Source organism: Hyperolius riggenbachi, chromosome 3 (genome assembly GCF_040937935.1).
Source record: "Hyperolius riggenbachi isolate aHypRig1 chromosome 3, aHypRig1.pri, whole genome shotgun sequence".
NCBI classification, from domain to species: Eukaryota; Metazoa; Chordata; class Amphibia; order Anura; family Hyperoliidae; genus Hyperolius; species Hyperolius riggenbachi.
The window spans coordinates 383,413,539-383,439,948 of NC_090648.1; the positions used below are offsets into that span (position 1 = coordinate 383,413,539).

Here is a 26,410-nt window from a genome sequence, read left to right on the forward strand (position 1 = left end):
CATTGCCTGCATAGGAAAAGGGGGTCCTTGGCGGCTGGGCAGCGTACACACAGCCACTCACAACATAGTACGCAGCACGGAGGAGGCTGCATACATCTCTTTACGGCGGCTGCTGTAAGCTAAGTAACTGCTCGATAGAGCAGTTACAAGATGGGCAAAAATACATGAGATGGCCAGAGGGGTGGAAAATAATGGCCACTCACTATACAGGACAAGATGCCTCCCTCTTTCAGAATGGTAGAAGCAGTAAAGTGTTGTACCGTGTTAGCCTCTTTCAGAATGGTATAGGCTGCATTGGCGTCGGAAAGGTAAAACAACTGACGTCAATGCATGTCTCTAAATGTTTATTGACAGGAAAAAAAAAACATTTGCAAAAGAGTGCATAATGTGATAAAACAATCCGCCAACAACACATATGTATGCTAAAGGGTCTAAAATAGATAAATTTAGCAATAGTGCCCCTTTAATGGCATTTGTTTTTGCCTCATGTACAGATCTGTATAATTAGATACCACCACCACAACACAAAAAAGTGCTTTTATTTGCGTGGGAAGGGTGTATGAAGGTAGGCATTTTCTGCTACATGTATCTTTCTGTATATGAAATCTTTTAACCCACATAGGACAGCAGGCTCTGGCCCCTTTAAGGGCCAGAGTCTTTTTTTTTTCAGTTTGTCATCTGTGATCACTGTGATTGGCTCACACTGACCACGTGGTAAGGAGCCTATGAAACTTGCTCCTTACCAATAGGAGGAAGCTCGGCTGCCACATGAATTTGCATGGAATATGCAGCAGCGAGCAGGGATCGGCTCGGGATGGCGAAAAGCCACGGCATAGAATCGACGCCACACCAGAGTTAGAGTGCCGTAGATGCGGTGCAGATTTTAACTACAGCGGTTCTAAGACTGTTAACCTCCTGGGCGATAATCCCGAGCCGAGCTCAGGGTATGTCGCGCAGGAGGATTTCTCGGGCCCTGGTGGGCCGATTTGCATGATTTTTTGTTGTTACACGCAGCTAGCACTTTGCTAGCTGCGTGTAACTTCCGATTGCCGCCGCTACCCGCTATGCCGCGCAGCCCCCCCCCCCCCCCTAGACCCCTTGCGCAGCCTGGCAAATCAGTGCCAGGCAGCGCTGAGGGGTGGATCGGGACTCCCTCTGACGTCACAACGTCGATGACGTCGGTGACGTCATCACGAACGTTGCCATGATGATGGGGGAATCCAAGCAGGAGATCCTGTTCTGAACGGAATCTCCTGCTTGTGCTGATCGCCGGAGGCGATCGGAGGGGGTGGGGGGATGCCGCTGCTCAGCAGCTATCATGTAGCTAGCGGTAGGCTAGCTACATGATTTTAAAAAAAAATGTTTTTTAAAAAAAGTGCTGCGGCCCCTCCTGGGCGATGTAATTGTATCTCCCAGAGGGTTAAGCACCTGATAAGATAAGGATCATTTGTTACCAAACTCATAAGATACGTTTTGTGAATCAATCCCATAAGTGTATTTTCCGTTTATGCAGTTATAATCTTTCTCTTATACCAAACCTGAAGTAAGGAAACTCACTTCAGGTTTGATACATATCCAAGCAGAAGGAAAGCTCTAGAAACCATAAAGCCTTCCCTGGATGACTGATTAAAGTGAGACTTAAATGCAAATAGAGTATGTTCTGAATATTATATGCAGATTATTTACAAAGATCTGCAGTATCTTGTGGTTTCAGATTTACTTCACTCATCATTTCCATTTGTGGTTGAAAATGTTGGCTCTACACTGTCCTGTCTAGTGACTTGTCAGGGCAGAGCAGGAAGTTGGGATAGAATAAGTGTTATTTGAAAATGTTAGACTTCTGGTCACACAGACTTCCGTCTCTTGCCAAAGACATTGTTGATGAGTCTGGCCATAGATTTGGAACCACTGGGTCTCCTCTTATCTTTCATCTTGCTGTGTTGTACAATATTTCTGACGATCGCAGTAAACATGATGACAACTTCCTGGCCCTGATCAGCTGCAGAGAGTTCATAGAATTGACACCGATGTTCCAGCGCTGCCATCTGTCCCTCCTCCAACGTCACCTCCCGCATATGGCAGAGATCCTGCTTATTACCAATGAGGAAGATTGCCACCTCCGTATCTCTGCAATGCAAACACATTCAAGTCAGGAAAGCCTGGACCCCAGACATTACAGATAGACTTTCCTGACACCAAAATCAGCCAGAGAAAACACAATCTAAAGTATCTGCTACAAGAAACAGATAATTTGGGCACCGTGTTGTGCCTGGTGATTTGGGCGCTGCCATAGGCTGTAGTGTGAATTACGGTTACAGCGCACTCACTATGTATTTGGGCACCAGCATATATCAATGGTATAATTCAGGCACTGGTAATAGCTGGAGGGTGGTAGGAACCACTAGAGGGTCATTCTTGGAGATAACTTTAAAAAATGCAGGGCTGTCTTCAGAGATCACCTAAAACAAATATTCCACAGGGTGCGTGGGATCCGTTTAGTTTTCTGTAATTACCTCATGCCATAGTTAACCTCCTTAGCGGTAACCCCGTGCTGGACACGGGGTAAGCCGCCGGAGGGTGCCGCTCAGGCCCTGCTGGGCCGATTTTCATAATTTTTTTTTGTTGGACGCAGCTAGCACTTTGCTAGCTGCGCCAGCACTCTGATCGCCGCCGGCCCCCGCCCGATCGCCGCTATCTGATGCGGTGCGCGCCCCCCCCCAGACCCCGTGCGCTGCCTGGCCAATCAGTGCCAGGCAGCGCCGAGGGGTGGTTCGGGACTCCCAATGACTTCCCGATGTCGCTGACGTCTGTGACGTCATCCCGCCCCGTCGCCATGGCGACGGGGGAAGCCCTCCAGGAAATCCCGTTCTTTGAACGGGATTTCCTGATCGGAGATCGCCGAAGGCGATCGAAGCGGGCGGGGGGATGCCGCTGAGCAGCGGCTATCATGTAGCGAGCCCTGGGCTCGCTACATGATTTAAAAAAAAAAAAAAAAAAAACTGCTGCGCTGCCCCCTGGCGGAATTTTTCATACCGCCAGGGGGGTTAATGTTCATAGTGGATGAGATTTGCAGCAGGGATACTTCTGAAGTATACTTAAAGGGACTCCGAGCAGTGCAGAAACTATGAAAAGATGCATATCATTTTAAAGCTCTCTTTCTCCTCTTTCCAATGATATATTAACCGCCGCCCTACGCCTTTTAATAAGAAATAAAAGGCGTAGGGCGGCGATTTAGGTGTCGTCAAAAAGAGGAGAAAGAGAGCTTTAAAATGATATCCATCTTTCCATAGTTACATTGTATTACAGGGCGACTTTTTCCTAAAGTCAGCAGCTCCATTCTGCAGAAAAAGTCGCCCTGTGTAATACAATGTAACTATGGAAAGATGGATATCATTTTAAAGCTCTCTTTCTCCTCTTTTTGACGACACCTAAATCGTCGCCCTACTCCTTTTAGTTTTCTCTATTTTTGTGATCGAAATCGCGGCCGCGGCAATTTAAATCGCGAAAATAGCGAAAACTAAATGGTGTAGGGCGGCGGTTTATACATCATTGGAAAGAGGAGAAAGAGAGCTTTAAAATGATATGCATCTTTCCATAGTTTTTGCACTGCTCGGAGTCCCTTTAATACAATGTCCCTTGCAGTGGTGTAGCAGTAGGGGTTGCAGAGGTTGCGACCGCATCGGGGCCCTTGGGTCAGAGGGGCCCCGTAAGACCACTCCATAACTGCAGTTTTAGCTCTTTGTTGGTCCAGTGCTTATAATAGTCACTTCTATAGATGCTTTGAATGGTAGTAATCATGAAAACACTGCTCCCCATCGCCTTCTTGTACCTCTGACACTGTTGTTGTCTTTGGCAGATTTTTGGGCCTGATTAATTGTTATGCAGAGAATGCTTGGAGGGGCCCCATTTAAAACTTGCACTGGGGCCCAGTGCTCCTTAGCTACGCCAGTGGTCCCTTGCCTCACAATTTACAGGATGCATTACCCTACACCCTCCAGATATATGAGACCTCTGGTCATTATACAACATGGTTTACTCTTTGCAGAATGCTGTAGTACCCCAGAAGCATTACAGATTAATATGACAGGTAGTCTTTAATAAGTATATTCACTGTATCGTCATGTTAACATTATATGCTTTTACACTGGTCCAACTTTTTTGGTAAACATGTAGATCTGGGTCATTGTGGGTTTTAATCACCTCTTATTTGCTTTGGCGTTGGTCTCACGCAGGCTGCAGATCAGAGTTTTAGCACATACAAAGGATGCTCTGTGGCTGATGTCATACACCACGAGGACCCCATCCACCCGGCTCAGCTCTTCACTCGGAGGCAATTTCTTATTAGTATAAAATGAGATACAAAAATAATTCACAACCCTGAAATCTATATAAACACAAATTCCCTAAGACTCCAGATCATCTTCTACAGGTTGCAAATTATCTCCAGCCATCTCCATATTACCTCTGAGCAGGCATCCATAATCTCCAGGTTTGTCACTCGCCCATCCACAGTCATCTGCTTGTTGTATGTACAATCTGCAATAAAACAACATTATCATAGTCCAAGAGTTTACTGAAATGATGGCTCTCTGCCCCAGCCCTGATAAATTCTCACAATGGACAATAAAACCCTATCCTAGTCTTAATCCAGATTCTACTTGACACCCCGACAAAGAACAACCCTCATACAATAATTACTGTTCACCTACACTCTCATACAACATCTGACTTCAATCCACATCTCAACTTTATCTTGGAGCGACTCTCACAAATCAGTCATTGTCAACTTCTACTGTCATCCTTAAGCTGAATACTTACCACCCAACGGAGGAAGATGATTCCAGCCCCCCCTCCCCCCCCCCCCCTTAAAACAAGGGTCCCACGAACCATCTTCCGGCTGGCAGGTATGCGCGACGTCACACGACAGGCACACAATGGGCACGAATGGGAAGTCAAGCAATCAACGTTCTCATGATCACACGCCTCTACCCTCTTGCGAGATCATTTGCTCAACAACAATTGCTCATTGCTCAAAGTATCACCAGTCATCAGAAAAATGGTCTGGAAAGTCACATCGATTTTCGAAAACGGATCCAGCGACACCCCCCTTAAAACGAGGGTCCCACGAAACATCTTCTGGCTGGCAGGTATGCGTGACATCACACGACGGGCACACAATGGGCACGAATGGGAAGTCAAGCGATCGACGTTCTCATGATCACGCGCCTCTACCCTCTTGTGAGATCATTTGCTCAACAACAATTGCTCATTGCTCAAAGTATCACCGGTCATCGAAAAAATTGTCTGGAAAATCGCATCGTGGGTACTGGCCTTTACTCCTGCTCTGATGATCCTGATCCATATCTCAACCGGGAGGGACCCTCACAGGTCAGTCACTGTGCAACATCACTCTCCTAACTCTAACATCTATCCTAACATTGCCTCAATCCACAATGCAGTCCTAGGCACCTGCCAAATGTCAATGTCTGCACTATCATCCTCATCCAAAATCTGATTGCGATCCACATCCCAACCGAAACCTTGAGCCTGTCACACATCCGTCACTGTTCACTCTTTGAGCTCATTTTCAGTAGATGCAGTTTTCTATGTTTTTTCTGGATACAAATCAATTTTTGACAGCTACCGCACATATAGTAGATATCGTCTATGCATGAGTGCGTGAGCCGCCCTGACTACTTCAGTTTATGAGATTATGATATTCCTTGAGAAAGGAGTGACTACTGGAATCTTGGATGACCTTGTGCAATAAATTGTTTTAAATTTGACTGGAGACCCAGCGCTTACCAGTCTCATCCTATGTGTGGGCCAAAGGCTATTATTTTTGTAAGTGCTATATTTAGTGTTGCCACTTTATATTGTTATATATGATGTTTTGGGATCATTATTGTAAATTTTCAACCTTTGTTATGTTGTTCTGAATGATCTTGTAATCCCCTTTTTAATTCACAATAAACTTGACTTGTTAAATTTGACTGGAGTGCTGGATCATTTGTTTCAAGCTGTTCCCTTGGTTTATAAGCACTCTCTTTGCAAGATAAGGCATAACTTTAAAGCCGGGTCTACACGGCACGATGTGTCTTTTCAATCGAGCATTTTATTGACAAGTTTAAAAATATAACATAGGAAAAAACAAAGTTTACTACATTGTGGTGCTTTGGAAAAAGTGCACTTTTTCACCTATAAACACACAAAAAAATGCATTAGGAAAAGCACAAACTTAGTGGTTGAAATTGATGGAGGTATGCCTTTTTTCAACCCAAATAACTATGTAAAGTGGAAACGAGCACTTACTCTAAATTTTACTTTGGACCTGATTCACATCCTAACTTCAATCCACAAGCAATATTCACATACATTTAACTTTAAGGCCTCATTCATATTAGGCAACAAAGATGTCCATGTGATCGGAAAGCAATGCGCCCATTCGCACTGCCATCTGCATGGCCATGCGCTGCTGATCCCATTCATTACAGTGAATGGGATCAGCGCTACACTTTGCCGAAAATGCCTGCAGCAGTGTGATAGCTCATTGCACTGCTGCCCAGCGCATACAGTCTGAACTATGCACTTCTGATGTTCTTGCATGTCGCACTCCATATGCGCTGCTGAAATGTGCACGGCAGCGCATATAGTGTGAACGAGGCCTAACGCTAATCCTAGCAACGCAGGCATACTGATCACAGTTCAACCTAATACTAATCCTAACCCTAGTATTTATTGTTACCCCAACCCTGTCCCATATTAATATTTCAAACGTAACTGGTATGTAGGTAAACCTTTACCCTGCTACTAATCCTAATGTCCGTACTCGCCCAAATCCAGCCTTTAACCCTAATCCTAATTGAAACCCCACAGATCATCCCTAACACTTATTCTCTATCAAAGATCATGTGACTAGTGCAGCAGTCTGGTGTCTTTCTTACCAGAATTAGAGGCATATTCCCCGATATATCGCCCAGTAAGGAATCGAACAATAAGCGCTGAAAATATTAAAGAGAAATTTTACTGAATATAACATAGTTAATAAAATTGATTATTATTATTTTACAATATAACCTTATACATTTTAGTCAGTGTTTGCCCATTGTAAAATCTTTCCTCACCCTGATTTGCTTTCTGAAATTTATCACAGATCACAAGTAACAAGAAATCCCGCGGAGAGCGGGATTTCTTGTTAGGCTTACCCCGTTGCCATGGCGATGATCGGGCTGACATCATGGACGTCAGCCGACGTCCTGACGTCAGACGCCTTAGATCCAGCCCTTTGCGCTTCCCGAAAGTGTTTAGTCCGGGCAGCGCAGGGCTCTGGCGGGGGGGGGCCCTCTTCCGCCGCTGCGTGCGGGCAATCGCCGCTGAACGGCGGCGATCGAAGGCCACACGCAGTTGGCAAAGTGCTAGCTGCGTGTGGCGCAGTTTGTTTGAAGTGAATTGGCCCAGCATGGTCAGAGATATGAGACTCGGCGGCTATGGACGAGCTGAGCTCCATACCGCCAGGAAGGTTAACCTCTATCAGACAAGGCTAATTGAAATCTACGCCCTGTTTGGGACCTGTTATCCCTGCCAGGACATAGATTTCACTCAACCCTGCCACCCGCTTTCGCCACTACCGCCAATCACTCCGCTTTCTCCCTCGCCGCAGCCCACTCGCCCTACCCTCCGTATAACGGTGGAGCTCTGCGAGCCACTTGGGAGCCGATTTCATTAGCACCTGACCCTGTGATCACTGTGAGCCAATCCCAGTGGGCTGGGGTGACGGGTGAGCGAGCGACGATGCCGTGCGGCGTAACGTCGGTGAGCCGACGTCGGTGAGCCCCGTTTTTTAGTACCAATGGTCTCTGGTCCTTAAGGGGCCAGAGACCGTTGGTACTGAAGTGGTTAATATGTGTTCTGAAGTCAGCAGAAATAACACTTGGGCCCATATGCAATTATCCTTTTCGCCTGAGTTTTCTACCAGGAGATCATTTTTCAACTTCTATTTAAAATAACTTTTTAGCACTCTACAATTAAAAAAGTATCAGAAATTAAGTGAAAAAGTACTAGCAAAATTATTTTGAGTATTTTCTTGCTTGCTTTATTGACAATTTTGGCACTTTATTGACAATTTTGAAAATATCAACTGGGAGACAACTCAGGAGAAAAATAGAATTGCATATGGGCCCTGGTCTCCCATACTGCTCTGGGAGAAGAATTCCACGGCCCATATGCAATTCACTTTTAAACCTGAGTTTTCTCCTAAGTGATAATTAAAGAACTTGTCATAAAATGCACTTTAAGCCACCAGCAAGCAAGAAAATACTAAGAATAAATTTGATAGCAGTTTTTCACCAACGTTTGGGTACTTTTTCAATATTAAAATGCTAAAAAGTTAGTTTAAAGAGTAACTGTCAGGCTGAAAAAGCTAATTTAAACCTCTATTCTCCTGTGTTAAACAGTTTAGAAGGAAGCCAAAAAGGCAATACTGAAGTTAAAAATCTCTCTTACTTTTGATGTGTGCTGAACAGCAAGGCTGTTATTCCCAAGCTCTTAAGTAGGACGAGAGGCCGCATAACATACTGCAAAGCATTCTGGGGCTGCTTCTCCCCAACTTGGGTCATCCCCTTCATTTCCCAATCACGCCCTAATGGTGGCCACTAATGATCCAATCTTTTTCATCCAATCTTACCAAATCTATGTAGTATAAGGGTAAATTGAGCGAATATACTTAATGGATAATTTAGGCAGTTACCTTATATTACATAAAAATGGTAAGATTGGATGAAAAAGATTGGATCATTAGTGGCCACCTTAAGGCTGCTAGTGAGAAGTTACAGGCTAAAGTTACAGCAGCTTGTAACGCAGCCCAGCTCACTAGAGTATACTGCATGAGTCCGCTATTGTTCCTAGCCACATGGCTAATTAATATTCACTGCACAGTAGTGTTGTCCATTAGGATCTTTTTTGTGAGTCGAATCATCAGGAAGCAGGGTGGATATGACATCACAATTAGCTTCATAGGAGACAGACAAACATGGAACCTGCCATGAGCTGTCAGGAGCATCATTCTCTGCAAATACTATATGAAAATTCTGTGAAATCCAAACGTGGACAGTGAACTGCATATGTAATGTAAGTACAGCCAATATTTAGCTACTGATATATGTGTTTTTTTTCTCTGAGACCTTATACCTAACAGCTCCTCTTTAAAGAGAAGATGTAAATTATCTCCAAGGAGATAACTCAGGTGAAAAAGTTAATTGGCCCACATATCTAAACAGACTAGGCTAAACTCATCACTGGGAATGTTTCTGATGCTGAAATCAGGATAACTAACATAAAAGTAGGTATCCTAAATAAATTACTTAATTCTAGCATATGCCATTTTGAGTTCCTTTTTAAGAGAAAAAGAATATTTATTTATCAGGCACTTTAAACATAACAACACAGGATGAGCAATAAAAGTGAGTGTACATTTCTGAAATGTTCTGTGCTTACATAGTAACAGCCCATGGGCTTGTTAACGATTTTTGTGCACAAAAATTTGCATTTGTGCGTTAACGCGCATTTTCTGTGCGTTAACAGTCGCTTTCGCGAATATTTGCGCACGAAAACCATTTTTCGCTCTAAAACACGCGAAGAGCCGTGCTAACAGTTAGCACCGTTTTGTGAATCAAGCCCCATATCTGTGCCTTTTCCTCAGAAACATCTAACCCTGGACTGTATATCTCTTGTGGGAATTGCTGTTTGTGATTTATTGCATCCAATAAAATAATTGCATATATAAAAATATGAAATAACACAGCTGGAAAAGTGAATAACATTAACCATTTCAGCCCGCGGGTATTTTGCACCTTGTGGACGAGAGGAATTTTCCCATTTCAGCTCTCCTCCCTTTCATTTCCCAATAACTTTATCACTACGTATCACAAAGAAATGATCTATACCTTGTTTTTTCCGCCACCGATTAGGCTTTCTTGGGGTGGTACATCATGTGAAGAATTATTTTATTCTAAATGCATGTTAACAGGAACAATTAAGAAAAAATGGAAAAAAATCTTTATTTCTCAGTTTTCAGCCATTATAGTTTTAAAATACCACATGCTGCCATAATTAAAATCCACACATTTTATTTGCCCATTTGTCCCGGTTATTGCAATATAGAAATATATCCCTAGTATAATGTATGGTGACAATATTGTATTTGGAAATAAAGGTACATTTTTTCAGTTTTACATCCATTGCTAATTTTTAGCCCATAAATTTATAATAATATTGCCATCTTGACATAAATTTTTTTTTTTTTATTCCCAAAAGTCAGTAGATGTAATTTCACTATTTCGCAGCAAGATTTCCCCCCTCAGCAAAATCCTATGTAGCATACAAGTACGCTACATAGGAAACAATGTGTTGCTACATTGTAACTAGGGAAGTGACGCAGGCTTCAATGGAAGCCTGCATCACGGGTGGGCTGTGGGGAGATTAATGAATGGGAACTTTGTTCCCATTCATAAATCTAACGATCTGACCGTGAAAATCGTCGGCGGGAGGAAGCGCGGTGGCTCTATTTAAGAATAAACACTGTTTTTGAACAAAAACAGTGTTTATACTTGGCAGACATGCACGGATTGGCACAGGGGACCCCCCAAACTGCAGGGACGTGACTAGCGCGTCCCTGCAGCTGTAGCAGCTGCCGCGGTGGACGTGAAGCTCACGTCCACATGGCATAAATGGTTAAATAGGATCATTTTTTAAAAACATTGACATTTTCAGTTTAGGGTTTTTCTGTCTTACAATCGATAGTTTATGAAAATTGCATTCAAATGTAAACATTTGCGGCTAGTATTCAGACAAGCAGTCTTCTAGTAGATCTGCACGACCATTGATCCACTGTCCCTCATGTATTTCAGTGGAAACATTCAGAAATACAGCTATGGTAAAGGTGTGAAGTAGCACAAACAACATCCCCATCACATCTTTATAAATAGCATGATCTAACTTCTCTTGGAAAGAATATAACCTGAAAATTCACAAACTCCAGATTATGCCCAAAGAGGAATGCTATCAAATAATCTTACAACAGTCAAGGCACTTAACCTCCCTGGCAGTGTTTCTGTCTGAAATTATGAGTCTAAAAGCGGTACATTTTTCAAGAATTTCAGGCCTCCAATTCTTAAAGAGACTCTGTACTAAAAAAAAAGTCCCCTGGGGGATACTTACCTCAGGAGGGGGACGCCTCAGGGTCCCAATGAGCCTTCCCCCATCCCTGTAGCTGCAGGCAATCCAACGCTGGCTCCCTCAAAGTGTCCCGCAATCCTCGCTTGACAAGCCTGACAAGGCTTGATATATTTACCTTCCCTGGCTCCAGCGGTGGCGCTGTTGCCGCTCTCAGCACGGAAATAGCCGATCTCTGTCAGGTCCGCTCTACTGCACAGGCGCAGGAGACTTGCGCCTGCGCAGTACATCGGTCCGACAGCGATCGGCTATTTCCGCCTATCTCCGAGCGGAGAGCCGATACTGCGCCTGCGCTGGAGCTGGGAAGGTAAATATTTAAATCCCCGCTGTTCGGAGGGGCACAGCGAGACAGTCGTGGGACACAGGAGGACAGGGGAAGCCTTGATAGGATCCGGAGGCTTCCCCCACCCGAGGTGAGTACCCCCCAGTGGAACTTTTTTTAGTTACAGGTTTTCTTTAAGTCATAACTCACCAACTAATATCACAATAAAGGCCTGGTAGACATTCTGCATATAAGTAAAAGACTGGAACACAAAATAATAAAATTGATCAATAAACTGAAAAAATGGCAAAACTGTACAAATAAGGCACCAGATTATAAGATAGTATGTACATACAATACAGTATACTGTATCCGTAAGGGCCCTTTCACACCAGAGGACTTTTTCGGCGTTTTAACGCCACAGCCGAAGTTGGCGTTTTTCAAGGTAAAATGAAAGTCCATAGACTTTCATTTTACCTTTCATATTTAACTCGGCGTTTTGGAGCGTTGCGTGTCAACGCTCCCAGGAGCTTTTTCAGGGCTGTTTACAGCCGAAGTTGGCTGTTTGCTTGTCAATGATAGTCAATGGAAAACGCCAACTTCAGCGTTTTAAAAGCGTTTTCAAAGCGTTTTACAGCTGACTTGTTCACTTATTTTTATAGAAGAAGAAAAAAAGGATGTTTTCATATAAGCTGTAGAACGCTTTGAAAACGCTTTGAAAACGCTATGCATTGGCGTTAAGCAAAAGGCTTCAGCCTTTTCTACTGCAGCCTCTAGTGTGAAAGAGCCCTAATACAACTCCCGCATGTGCTATATCGTAAAACAGGGAACAGCACACAGAGCGACATCACAATCGGGACAGTAGAATTGTGATTTTTTGGGGGGAGTTGGTGGAATGTATTCCATGAAGTGGCGGCCAGTGAGTCACTCTGGGTTCCTGATATAGGAGGCATGGTGCCAAACTCTGGCATCTGCTGCAGTCTGGTATTTAAAGGTAGCCACTAATGGTCCAACTTCTAGCGGGAAATTGTTTGAGCGATCAGAAATTCTGATCGAACAAAAATCGTTCACTACAGCATCAACAAAGCAATCTTTGCTTCCTATCTATCACATCCAACAAGAAAATCAAAATTTTGGTTTGACAAAAATCCAATCAGACGATATTTTTATAATCGTTCATAATCGATTATGCCCATCAACTGAAGGTGGCCACTAACGGTCCGATTTCTAGCGAAAAATCATTAGAGTGATGATTAGAGTGATCAGAAATTCTAATCAGATTGGTTGTAAATAATCTCCATTGATGAGCACAATCGATTACGAATGATTTTAAAAAAAAAGTCGTCCAATTTATTTTGGTCAAACCAAAATTTGGATTTTCTAGTTGGTTTGGTAGATAGGAAGCAAAGATTGGTTCATTGATGGTGTGGTGAACGATTTTTCTTGCAATTAGACTTATCTGATCGCTCAAACGATTTTTTGCTAGAAATTGGATCGTTAGTGGCTACCTGGAGATTGTTTACAACCAATCCGATCAGAATTTCTGATCGCTCAAACGATTTTTCACAAGAAATTGGACCATTAGTGGCCACCTTCAGGCAGATGCACTCACACATCTTCCAGATGAAGTCAGCATGTGTTACTGGCCTCTCACTTTGCTGCTTGTGGAGGATGTAGGTGTTCCATAAGCTTTGCTCCAGGAGATGGCTGAAAATCTTTTATAATACTTTTTTTGCTGCTTCCTTACTGCAGGGTAAAAAGTCACCACCAGGGCGGCTCTGTCCACACCACCCATGATGCTGTTGTAGTCCACCACAACCTGAGGATTTTCAATGTCTTTTCCTCCTCTCATTCTGGCGGTGACAGTCGAGGTGTCGTGCTGAGGAGACACACATCTTTTTTGTCACGCCAGCGGAGAGCCAGCATTTTCCCCTTTTGCCAAGCAAATATGTCTCCAGTTTTCAGCTTCTGCTTGACAAATGCTGATTAGAGATGTGGCGAACATCTCCAAATCCCTGGGGCTTTTACTACTTCTGGGTCGCACTGACCCGGAGTAGTACGCCTGCACTGCCCGGCAGAGCGCGTCCTAGCTCGCGCTCCTGTTGCCGGGCACTTTCTGCGCGTGTGCGTGACGTCATGAACGACGTCACGCTCATGCGCAGAGAGTGCCCCTAGGGTTGAACTAGGTGCCTTTTCTGGTGTACAATATAGGGTTCCAAATGTAACCGGTTGCCGACTACATTGCATGCATAGAATACATAGCATGTATGACTTAACGCCAAAGCGGGCCTGCTTGGATGCTATGTACTAGACCCAACTCAGCCTCCCCTTATAGGCCATCAGACTCTCGTCCACGCTTATCTCCCTCTGTGGTACATAAGTGGTCAGGAAGTTTTTGTTTCAAAATTTTTATTGAAAGTTTTCCATTTAACATTATATAGATCAGTGCAAGTAAGACTTGCAGATCACAACAATTAAGTCAGGATACAACAGTGGGTAGCTGTGATACAATAAGATTATCAGTATTTCCATCTTCTGCTAAACTCATTTACTCTATAGGTCATGTCTTGACTCTATTCTGAAGAATGGGCCGGAGCCTGGTCAGGAAGTTTTTAACTACCATCTGATACACTTTCCAGATTTTTTTTTAGTTCTGGCGCAGCAGGGTGGGTGGACTCTTCAAAGGTGTCATTGTTGGCGAAATGCAAAAACGTCATTATCAGGCTAAACCGATATTCGGACATCACCGTTCCAAAGAAAGGGGTTGCGATTATCTTATTGGTGGTCCAATACAATTACTGCAGGGGCTTCCCCACCACTCCTTGCAAAATAATTAGGCCCCAAAACAGTCAAATGCCCTATTTGGCGACCGGCTCCCATGTCCTGCTCCTGGAAAAGCGCCCTTGTGAAGCAGCCAGTTGTTGGGTGGTATAGCGGTTAGTCTCCATCATAATTCTTTCAATAATCGCATCCGTGAAGAAGAGCTGCAGATAGGCCAGGGGGTTGTGCTTGCACTCTATCTTCAGGCCAGGCTCCCCAGTAAAAGAGAAATGTGGGGGTGGAGCCTGAGTAAGGTGTATGGGGCTCTTCACGGACCAAATGCAGACATCACTGACCTTGGTGGTGATGGGAGTCACTGTTGCTACCTGGATCAGATGACAGATCTCCGGGTGCGTCGCTGTCACTTGAGTCCGCCAGTGACTGCAGATCGCTGTCCTCAACCTTACGGTGACCATACGTCCCGCTTTACCCGGGACGCGTCCCGCCTTCGGGGGGCGCTGTCCCAGGCTGCATGAGGTCCCTGGAAACGTCCCGCTTTTAGCAGTGGGACGTCCCGGCCTCAGGACTCTGGCCACCGTACATGAACTAGCCACAGCGCCTCATAGATGCTGCGCTAGTTAATTCCCCGCAGCCCAGCTCCAGTAGCCTGCATTGTCCTCCGGCAGGCACAGGCAGAGCAGAGCTACGGGAAGATGGTGTCCGGAGGCGGAGCCCTGTACTGGGGACTATTTGTGTCTCCAGTACAGGGCTCCGCCCCGGACGCCATCTTGCCGTAGCCCTGCTCTGCCTGTGAGAGTGGGAGATTGAAGGAGGATCGTCCGGGGGAGCTGCACACACACCAGAGGCTGGCTGCGTGAGAGGACTTCAGGTGAGTAAATGCTTTTTTTTCCAGGTGAAATGTGCCCACATTGCGTTTATTTTGTGCTGACATGTTTGCCCCCATTGCGTTTATTTTGTGCTGATATGTTGCCCGCAATGTGTTTATTTTGTGCTGAATTAAATGTTGACCGCAATGCGTTCATTGTGTGCTGACATGTTGCCCGCAATGCGTTTATTTTGTGCTGACATGTTGCCCACAATGCGTTTATTTTGTGCTGAAATGCTGCCTGCAATGCGTTTATTTTGTGCTGACATGTTTGCCCCCATTGCGTTTATTTTGTACTGACATGTTTGCCCCCATTGCGTTTATTTTGTGCTGACATGTTGCCCGCAATGCGTTTTTTTTTGTGCTGAAATGTTGCCCGCAATGCGTTTATTTTGTGCTGACATGTTGCCCGCAATGCGTTTATTTTGTGTTGAAATGTTGCCCGCAATGCGTTTATTTTGTGCCGACATGTTGCCCGCAATGCGTTTATTTTGTGCCGACATGTTGCCCGCTGTAACAAATAGTAATGGGACAGCCGTGGCGAACAGTGCCACCACCACGGATGCCTGAGTACGAGATTGAACAGATTTTGGATTCTCGTCGGGTGCGCAACTCTGTACAGTACCTTGTTCATTGGAGGGGATATGGGCCTGAGGAGAGATCTTGGGTGCCAGGTCATCGTATGCATGCGGAGGAATTGAGACAGAAATTTCATGAGCAGCATCCTGAAAAAACATGTAAAATGTGTCCGGAGTCCATGCCTTAAGGGGGGGTACTGTAACAAATAGTAATGGGACAGCCGTAGCGAACAGTGCCACCACCGTGGCTGCCTCTGCCTCCCTGCCTGATTGTGTTCCCTCTCCTCGGTCATCTCGTGCTCCGAGGACGGGCATCTCTGCTGCCCACAAAGTTGCTTTAGCGCGTGCGCGCGCTCACCGTCGCAATCTTTATGTGGGCAAGAGGCGTATCAGCTGACCTGCGGGTCGGCTGACGTCAGAGGTCGCGTCCGTCGGCCCTGATTAGCTGGTGATGGGGGGGGGGGGGGCGTGCCTCAGGGTCTCCTCAGCCTCTTAAGCGCAGAGGCTTCACTCGCAACTTGTCTGCTGTTGCGAATACTTCGTGTTAGCGCTCAGACCTTTAAAAGCTTAACTTTATTAGTGATGACTGTACTGTATTATTTGTGTATGACTCTGGCTCGTTCTGACTACTCTTCCGCTCAGTGATTCTGTACCTTTGCTCATCTAATCTTGCTGCCGACTCTGCCTGTTTACCGTTTTCTCTGTCTGTTGTTAACTCGATTAGTCTGACTACTCTGCTCACCAGTGAGCCCTCGTCACTGGTGAGGTGCTCGCTGTACTGATGGTGCCCACCAGCTCCTCTGGTGAGGTATATCCAAATCTGTCAGTACTTATTGTTGCACCAAGCACTTCTTGTACATTAAAGCTATCTACCTGTTTTACGGTACCTGCATTATTGGTGATTCTGCAGATCACCACATAATCAGGAGTAGATTCTGTATTATTGGTGATACTGCAGATCACCAAATAATCAGATATCAGTCTCTTGTTAACACCACCGTTATACCCGCAATCCGTTTATTTTGTGCCGAAATGTTGCCCGCAATGCATTTATTTTGTGCTGACATGTTGCCCGCAATGCGTTTATTTTGTACTGACATGTTGGCCGCAATGTGTTTATTTTGTGCTGAAATGTTGCCCGCAATGCGTTTATTTTGTGCTGACATGTTGCCCATTGCGTTTATTTTCTGGTGTCTGGGGTAACTGTTGCTGCATTTATTATTTAATGGTCATAGTTGGCTATGTTTGCTGCTTTGGGGTTACGGTATACTATTAAATAGCATCACACAGTTTCTGCACACCCATGATGCAAATCCTCGCCTGGCCACATCATGGCGTAAACACTGCTTTCTTAAGCCTTGCTGTTACATCATTACGTTAGCTCCGCTCATAGAATGCCATGGCCACGCCCATTTTTCGGCGTGTAGCCCCCCCCATCTCCCCCTGTCACTGTATCAAGCTCCACTAGCGATTCTGCAGTGAGATGCCTTCTGGAGGCTGACACCATAGCAAATGACAGGCAGGCAGAGTTCGGTGCAAACGGCAGGCAGAGAGTAGTCAAAATCCAGGCCAAAATCAGAAACAGTGAATCAAAGTCAAAGTAGTCAAAAAAGGGAGCCAGCGACAGACACGGACAGGTAAAGTATACTACACCGAAGGACATCGGCGGAGGTTTTGTCACGTTCATCGCTTGTCCCGATATCACTCGCTGTTAGTAATAGTCAGACTGCGGAGTATGGGCAGCCGACTGATCTCTCTCTTATCAGATTTGATTAAAGAAAGATTTGTCTCTTGGTCGAATCTGCCCATCATCTCTAGATGTATGGCCTCCTTTACTTTTTGTATTAGTGCAGGTTGAGCAGCTGCAGCTTGGAAGTATAAATAATCAGAGATTTTGGGGAGTAATTTGGAAATTTAGTTTAGATTTTGTGTTTCAAGCTTTTATTGAACTCAAAATGTAAACTAGACCCCTGCTTGACACATTTTGTTAAGTTACAGGAAAAAAGGTTATGAAAATTAATTGAATCACTTTTTGCACAGAAATGCAGCAGAAACTGAACGCCGAGGAGGTTAACCACCTCACCACTGAGAGGTTTTTCTCTTTATGGACCAGAGCAATTTTCACCTTTCAGCGCTCCTCCCTTTCATTCACCAATAAATGAATCACTACTTATCCCATTGATCTATCTTTTTTTCGCCACCAATTAGGCTTTCTTTGGGGAGCTTCATTTTGCTAAGAATTATATTATTCTAACTGCATATTAATGAGAATAATACGAAAAACAATTTAAAAAATATATTTCTCGGCCATTAGAGTTTTAAAATAAAACGTGCTACTGTGGCTAAAACCCACACATTTTCTTTGCCCATTTGTCCTGGTTATTACAATGTTTAACCACGTGAGGACCACAGTCTTTCTACCCCTTAAACCAGAGCCTTTTTTTCCATTCAGACCACTGCAGCTTTCACGGTTTATTGCTCGGTCATACAACCTACCATCTAAATGAATTTTCCCTCCTTTTCTTGTCACTAATACAGCTTTCTTTTGGTGCTATTTGATTGGTGCTGTGATTTTTAGTTTTTATTATATTCATCAAAAAAGACATGAATTTTGTCAAAAAAATGATTTTTTTTTAACTTTCTGTGCTGACATTTTTCAAATAAAGTAAAAATTCTATATACATTTTTTCTCCAAATCTATTCTGCTACATGTCTTTGATTAAAAAAAATCCAATAAGTGTATTTTTATTGGTTTGGGTAAAAGTTATAGCGTTTACAAACTATGGTGCCAAAAGTGAGATTTTCCCATTTTGAAGCATCTCTGACTTTTCTGAACACCTGTCAGGTTTCATGAGGCGCTAAAATTCCAGGACAGTATAAATACCCCCCAAATGACCACATTTTGGAAAGAAGACATCCCAAAGTATTCACTAAGAGGCATGGTGAGTTCAAAGAAGATTTTATTTTTTGTCACAAGTTAGCGGAAAATTACACTTTGAAACAAAAATAAAACCAAAAAAAAGTTTCCATTTCTGCTAACTTGTGACAAAAAAAAAAAAAAAAAAAAAAATCTGCCATGGACTCACCATGCCCCTCTCTGAATACCTTGGGGTGTCTACTTTCCAAAATGGGGTCATCTGTGGGGTGTGTTTACTGTCCTGGCATTTTGGGGGGTGCTAAATTGAAAGCGCCCCTGTAAAGCCTAAAGGTGCTCATAGGACGTTGGGCCCCGTAGCGCACCTAGGCTGCAAAAAGGGGTCACACATGTGGTATCGCCGTACTCTAGAGAAATAGTATAATGTGTTTTGGGGTGTATTTTTACACATACCCATGCTGGGTGGGAGAAATATCTCTGTAAATGAGATTTTTTTTTTTACACACAATTGTCCATTTACAGAGAGATTTCTTCCACCCAGCATGGGCATGTGTAAAAATACACCCCAAAACACGTTGTACTACTTCTCCTGAGCGGCGATACCACATGTGTAACACTTTTTTGTAGCCTAGGTGCGCTAAGGGGCCCAACGTCCTATGAGTACCTTTAGGATTTCACAGGTCATTTTGAGGCATTTGGTTTCTAGACTTCTCCTCATGCTTTAGGGCCCCTAAAATGCCAGGGCAGTATAGGAACCCCACAAATCACCCCATTTTAGAAAGAAGACACCCCAAGGTATTCTGTTAGGAGTATGGTGAGTTCATAGAAGATTTTATTTTTTGTCACAAGTTAGTGGAAAATGACACTTTGTGAAACAAAGTGGGGGTGTATTTTTACACATACCCATGCTGGGTGGGAGAAATATCTCTGTAAATGACAATTTTTTGATTTTATTACATACAATTGTCCATTTACAGAGATATTTCTCCCACCCAGCATGGGTATGTGTAAAAATACACCCCAAAACACATTATACTACTTCTCCTGAGTATGGCGATACCACATGTGTACAGGGGTATAAGTATCTGCAAATTTTGATGACAGGTGGTCTATGAGGGGACGAATTTTGTGGAACCGGTCATAAGCAGGGTGGCCTCTTAGATGACAGGTTGTATTGGCACTGAAGTGCAGAGAACATGGGCATGTGATGTATTGGGTGTGGAGACCAATAAGACCGCAATACATTCTTTTTGACTAGACCCATGTTAAGCAGAAGGCCCCAAAAAATGTGTGGAGTGGTTTCCACCGAAAATGCTGGGCATGGTAGCTTCTTGGATTGGCGGTTGCGTATTGTGTGGCATAACGGTTGGTCTCAGCGACAATTAAGTCGTAGAGACCAGCAGTGATCAGAGAAAAAATTCTGTCACTGCGGTGGGGCGGGTGAGGGTTTGGCCGGGTGATCAGAAGCCCGCAGGGGGCAGATTACGGCCTGATCTGATGGATAGGAGTGTTAGGGGGTGACAGGAGGTGATTGATGGGTGTCTCAAGGTGTGATTAGAGGGGGGAATAGATGCAAGCAATGCACTGGGGAGGTGATCGGGGGGGGGGGGGGGGTGTCTGAGGTTGATCCGAGGGTGTGGGCGGGTGTTTGGGTGCCCGCAAAGGGGCAGATGAGGGTCTAATCTGATGGGTATGATGGGTAGCATTGACAGGGGGTTATTGATGGGTGATTGATGGGTGATTAGAGGGGAGAACAGATGTAAATAATGCACTGCAGAGGTGTTCAGGTGGGGTCTGAGGGTGATCTGAGGGTGTGGGCGGGTGTTTGGGTGCCTGCAAGGGGCAGTTTAGAGTCTGATCTGATGGGTAGCAGTGACAGGTGGTGACAGGGGGTGATGGGGTGATTGATAGGTGATCAGGGTGTGAATAGAGGGGAGAATAGATGCAAGAAATGCACTGGCTAGGTGATCAGGGCTGGGGTCTGAGGGCGTTCTGAGGGTGTGGGCGGGTGATTGGGTGCCCGCAAGGGGCAGATTAGGGCCTGATCTGATGGGTAGCAGTGACAGGTAGTGATGGGGTGATTGATGGGTGATTGATGGGTGTTCAGTGGGTGATTAGAGGGAAGAACAGATGTAAACAATGCACTTCGGAGGCGATCTGAGGGCGATCTGAGGGTGCGTGCAGGTGATCAGGTGCCCGCAAGGGGCAGGTTAGGGTCTTATCTGATGGGTGTCAGTGACAGGGGGTGATTGATGGGTGATTGACAGGTGATTGACGGGTGATTGACAGGTGATCAGTGCGTGATTACAGGGAAAAATAGATGTATACAGTACACAGGAGGGGGGGTCTGCGGAGGATCGGAGGGTGTGTGTGTGGGGGGGGGGTGGGTGATCAGGAGCCCCCAGGGGGCAGTTTAGGACCTAACCTAAAAAATAGCGTTGACAGATAGTGACAGGGAGTGATTGATGGGTAATTAGAGGGGAGAAGGGGGGGTGGGGTCTGAGGAGTGCTGTGGACCATCAGAAGGAAGGGGGGGAGATCAGTGTGTTTGAGTGCACATAGGGAGGGCTGCAGCCTGCCCTGGTGGTCCCTCAATCACTGGGACCACCAGGGCAGGAGGCAGTCTGTATAATACGCTTTGTATACAATATACGCTTGTATTGCGGCAGATCGGGGGTTAACAACCCTCCGGCCGTTCCGTACGGCTGGCGGGTTGATGTCGCGGGTGGGCGGAGCCTATTGCCGGAGGATGCGCATGCAACGAGCGCGCGATTCCTGGCAGAACAGCGCAGAACGACCCGCCGCCATTCAGCGTATTGCGGTCATTGTGCGGGCCACTTTGCCGCCGCCCATCGGCTGTGGGCGGTCGGCAAGTGGATAAATTATGTCCCTAGCAAAATGTATGGCAACAACATTTTATTGGAAATTTTTGGAAATAAAGGTGTATTTTTTCAGTTATGCGTCCGTCACTAATTACAAGCCCTTATTTTCAAATATAACAGTAATATACCCATGTGACATATATGTATTAAAAAAGTTGAACCCCTAATGTAACTATTTATGTATTTTTTTTAGTATTTATTTTTTTTAGTAACTATGGGAGAGTGCTGGAGGTAAGGGGTTAATTTTAATGGGGGATTTATGTATTTTTATGTAATTTAATGTATTATACTGTAATTTTACTACTTGACCATTAGATGCCCCCCAGTCTATTCCAGTGTACTGTGAACACTACACAGGAAGTTATGTGTGTATGGTTTAACTTTCATTTTGTCAGTGACCACCGGCATCTCATTTATGCCGTGATCATTGATCACCGGCACTTTGAACAGTGAATGGGAACTGTGTTTTAGTGAATGGGAACTGTGTTCCCATTCACCGATCAGTATACTAACTGGCAGTGACGAGAATGCACGCGGGAGGGCTTGTAGCATGCTATCGCGGCAACCCCTATACCAAAACCGAGAAGAGGTTAAAGAGGAACTCCAGTGAAAATAATTTAATATAAAAAGGTGCTTAATTTTTACAATAATTATGTATACATGATTTAGTCAGAGTTTGCTCATTGTAAAATCTTTCCTCTCCCAGATTCACATTCTGACATGTATTACATGGTGACATTGTTACTGTGGGCAGATTATGTAGCTGTTCTGGCTTTAACAGACAGCTATAAACAGCCATTTCCTGTGTGTGTCATTGTTACATTGTGGCAGTTTGCCCAGAGTACCGTACGGTACCAGAGCCTCTTGTGGGAGGGGTTTCAGCACAAAATCAGTCATACAGCGCCCCCTGATGGTCTGTTTGTGAAAATCATTATATTTTTCATGTAAAAGTGGGTATCAGCTACTGATTGGGATAAAGTTCAATTCTTGGTCGGAGTTTCTCTTTAAGCTGGGACTTCTACATAAATGGAATTTTCGTTTAGACTACCACAAACAAAGGATAGACATTTTCAATCTCTCAAAGTATTCCTTTGTCTTCTTTTTCCCTTTTATTCTAAAACTGTTAGCTACTCGATTTCATATTTGATACTGATAAAAGATTTTTTTTTTTGTAAATAATAATTTTATTGCATTTGTTCATTAAATAACAAAAAGTCATTTTTCATCTGTTTACCTAAATTGAATACCACAGGCAAACCTGTTCTCTGAAGAGACATCACCCAGGGAACCATTTTAGTTTTAGGGTGGGTTAACCCTTTCTTTATTAGCTCAAATTAGAGGGTTCCTCTTTCTGAAATAAAAGAGGTGGTGGCAGCTTTTTTTTACTGTAAAATTGTACAAAGTAAATTGATTGTGGGGAGATTGTGCTGAGTCTACTACTGCTTTACTTGTTTATGCTGCCAATAAGCTGTAGTAGAGCTTTCCTTCTCCCCCTATCTACCTTCCTCTGGGCCTCACAGTTTTGTTTGCCTCACAAGTCAAATAGCCCTAATTTTCCTCTGCTGCAGTGTGACAGGCTGGATAATTCAATGTACATATCATATCTGGCTGTCATATTGCTGTTCCTTTACCATATACAGAGTGTCAGGTTTAGACTACTGTAGTATCCCTGCATGCATCAAGAAAAACATTAAGGGCCCGTTTCCACTATCACGAATTCGCATGCGTTGCCCGCATGCGAATTCGCATAGCCAGTACAAGTGGATGGGACTGTTTCCACTTTTCCTGAACGTTTTTCTGTGCAGAAAAAATCTGCACGCTATGGCCCTCAGAATTCGCCTGCGTGTGGAATGCAGGCGAATCGCACGCAATGTATTTAATAGGGAAATCACATGCGTTTTCCCCATGCGTTTTTTGCCGCGAATTCGCGTGCGATTTCGCATAGGTACCCATGTTAATTCACACAGGCAGTGACATGGTTAAAATCGCATCACCCTAACCTGAGGCTGATGAAGGCGTGGTCTACGCCAAAACGTTGTGACGTCAGACGGCATCCCCGCGTCCTGGCTCCGCCCACCGCTTCCGACTCCCACGGCAGTTCCATCGCATCCCGCCGCTCTGGCCAAGCGCGGGTTACAGGAGAGGAGAGACGGCAGGCCTGACAGGCGCATACATCATTGATACACTGTAAGTGTTCTTTTAACAGCGTGTCTAATTGAAGTAAAAAAGTTATTGCACCAGCGGTGCGCTCTGGTTTTTTCTTTTTGTCTCTTGCTAGAATTGCTGGTACCATCCAGTTCACGGAGCAGCATCCATCCACACACTTCCACCATCCAACAAAGGCAGCGCAGGGATTTTTCTTTTGTTGAATATGCAGTAGTCCTAGAGTATAATTTCCTTATACTGGGAAAGGGGAACTTCTTGTTCTTCTTTTTTAGTATGTAATGCTCATTATTCGGACAAGGACTCCCATTTTCCCTATTTATATATATATCCCTTACCTATTGGGTAGTATTCAGAATAACCTACAGTAACTGTTATTCTGGATCTTACTTTGTTTATTTTGTTTACTAAGCTTCCTTTTGTGAATATGCTTTTTCAAAAGTTTGCAAAAACAAATCAATATTCGGGTCTTTTTCAAAAGATGATGCTGCTCTTTGAGCAGGGAAGCTTGGCAATGAACTCTATCTGGACTGTTGCACCTTAGCCATATCTAGTTCATGCTGACGCTGGCTCACCTGCTCCTCCTGCTCAGCCTGACATTCTGCAGTGGCAGCTTGGCATTCTGCAGTCTCTCTCTCAGCTCGACGCTCTGCAGCTTGATGCTCCTCGTGCTCCTTCAAGTACACCAGTTATTTAATTGAGTCAGTGTCCATTAGCCTTTGTATTGCTTTCTGCATTCCAGAATCAACACAAATGGACAGTCCAGTACTGGCCAGTTCCAGGCGAATGCTTGGAGAAGCTCTGACATCAAGATCCTGATGTTCTCCTTTCGCAGCAGTTGCAATAGTGCCCGCGGGATATTCAAGCTCCATGTGGCCAGGATTTCCAGTCTCGGGACTTAATACAGGTGGAGTTGCACTGGCCGCAGGGAGCACATCCAGCCTCTGCAGTTGCTATTCATCCCATCTGGATAAATCAGCTTTCAACTTACGTCCGACTTTAATTTTCCATATCTGCTATGCTCATTTTTGAGTACTCCATGGACATACACAATTTAAGCAAACAAAAGATAGAGAAGAAAATGAGATTTTGGGGAGGGGTACTGTGGTCTTTATATATATATATATATATATATATATATATATATATATATATATATGTATATATGTATGTATATATATATATATATATATATATATATATATATATATATATATAGCACCAGCTATCAAAACCACAGAGTTAGTTCTGTTCTAACAGCGTTAATGGGTTAATGCTGTCTTAGGGCCCTGACACACCAAATAGCGTTTTGCGGATCGTTTTCATTTAAAAAAAACAAACGCTTCCATTGACTTACATTAAAGTCGTGGTAAAATCGCTGCAAAATTGCTGTAATTTTACAGCAATTTCAATGTAAGTCAATGGAGGCGTTTTTAAAAAACAAAAATGACTTGCAAAATGCTATTTGGTGCGTCATGGCCCTCAGATGTCTTGAGTACACACAAATACCAAAGAGTCACATGCCCCCTGCTGGCCAGACTGCTTAGTGCCTCAAAATCTGCAGCAGAAAGGTGCTTTGGACACCCCTTGAGAAATGGTGCATCGCACTGACGCAAGGTATAGTGCAAATAAAAGCCAAGATTCCAACAATGTGTCGATTTCCAAAGGGGTGTAAATATCTTTGAAACCAGGGGCAATCAAATTTGGTATAATATGTACCGGTAAGCACCAACAATTTAATCAAGCTGAAATATATTGCTATCAGTCTTGACAATAAATACAACCAATCAAAGGCATTTAATTTTTAAAGTGTAATTTCCTCTATAAAATGTTTTTCTGCTTCTGTATCACTTATATTTACTATCATATACCATGCATACATCTCTGACCACCCTCTCTACTACAATGGCCTACTAATGACTTATTGCCACCCACTTTTAACACATTTAAACACACTGTCAAAATCCAACTATTCAAACAACTATTAGGAGCCTAACTTCTCTTAATCATTGCTAATTGCCCACACTTTCATTTCATCTACCTACTGTATACTATGTTCCAATATCTCTTTACAGCACTTTTAAACTGAGCTGGTGCTGGTCCTCTTCTCCTCCGGTGTCATAGTTTGTTATGCATGCAACTTTGTCATCTGCAACTTCAAGTTGCATATATCTCCAATCTCTATAGAGTGCAAAACACTGCATTGACCTCATTGGCCACTTCAGGTAACTCAGACAATTCACTTTTATGACCCCGTGGTAAATGAAGTGCTGTAGGGGAGCAGAAATGAAATAAGTTCAACAGAATTATCTCTGCAGAGAAGACCCCTCCGTCTACATAGAAGCCTCTATACATATCAATATGTAATATTCTATAGGATTACCAGATTTGCCAGCTCCCAGACTGCCCAGGACACTCAGCTTGATGTTATTCATCTTCTCCTTGCATGGTCCATCACTCAGCGCTCTACAGGCTGGATAATCATCTTCTCTCTCGCTTCACATCTCCATTGTGTGGAATTTCCTGTAGCTCCAGTTTTATAAATAGAGAAGGTGACGTCACTGGCTGCTGCATCGCCGCAATATCCAAACTTTCCCCTGCCTGCTGCCTAAGAGTTTATTAAGATATGTCCAAACACTATTTCTTCCTGAATTTCTTTGCCATTCTTAGAACTGGGCCCTGATCTTTTCTGCTGCATCCCCAGAGCTAGATTTGGATAATTTCTGCACCATCCCTAGAACCCACAGAGTTGTGGCAGTAACTTTCATAATATTA

General features: G+C 44.1%; 1 protein-coding gene across 1 annotated transcript; it reads right to left on the reverse strand.

Moving 5' to 3' along the window:
- Positions 1-1,695: 1,695 nt before the first annotated feature.
- RERGL (RERG like) lies at positions 1,696-26,132 on the reverse strand. Its single transcript, XM_068277372.1, has 5 exons — positions 26,019-26,132; positions 6,945-7,001; positions 4,463-4,536; positions 4,201-4,337; positions 1,696-2,127 (listed from the first exon to the last, which is right to left on the reverse strand). The coding sequence occupies exons 1-5, from the start codon at positions 26,068-26,070 to the stop codon at positions 1,845-1,847; spliced, it is 603 nt and encodes a 200-aa protein (XP_068133473.1). The 5' UTR covers positions 26,071-26,132; the 3' UTR covers positions 1,696-1,844.
- Positions 26,133-26,410: the final 278 nt, after the last annotated feature.

What these genes read in the sequence shown, in the direction of transcription:
- RERGL (XM_068277372.1), bottom strand. Translation starts at nt 26,070, where the DNA reads ATGAATAACATCAAGCTGAGTGTCCTGGGCAGTCTGGGAGCTGGCAAA. An exon ending in GGAATATGCCTCTAATTCTG is followed by an intron (nt 4,537 to 6,944) that starts GTAAGAAAGACA and finishes GTTTTATTGCAG; the next exon opens with ATTGTACATACAACAAGCAG. An exon ending in TTATGGATGCCTGCTCAGAG is followed by an intron (nt 4,338 to 4,462) that starts GTAATATGGAGA and finishes TATACTAATAAG; the next exon opens with AAATTGCCTCCGAGTGAAGA.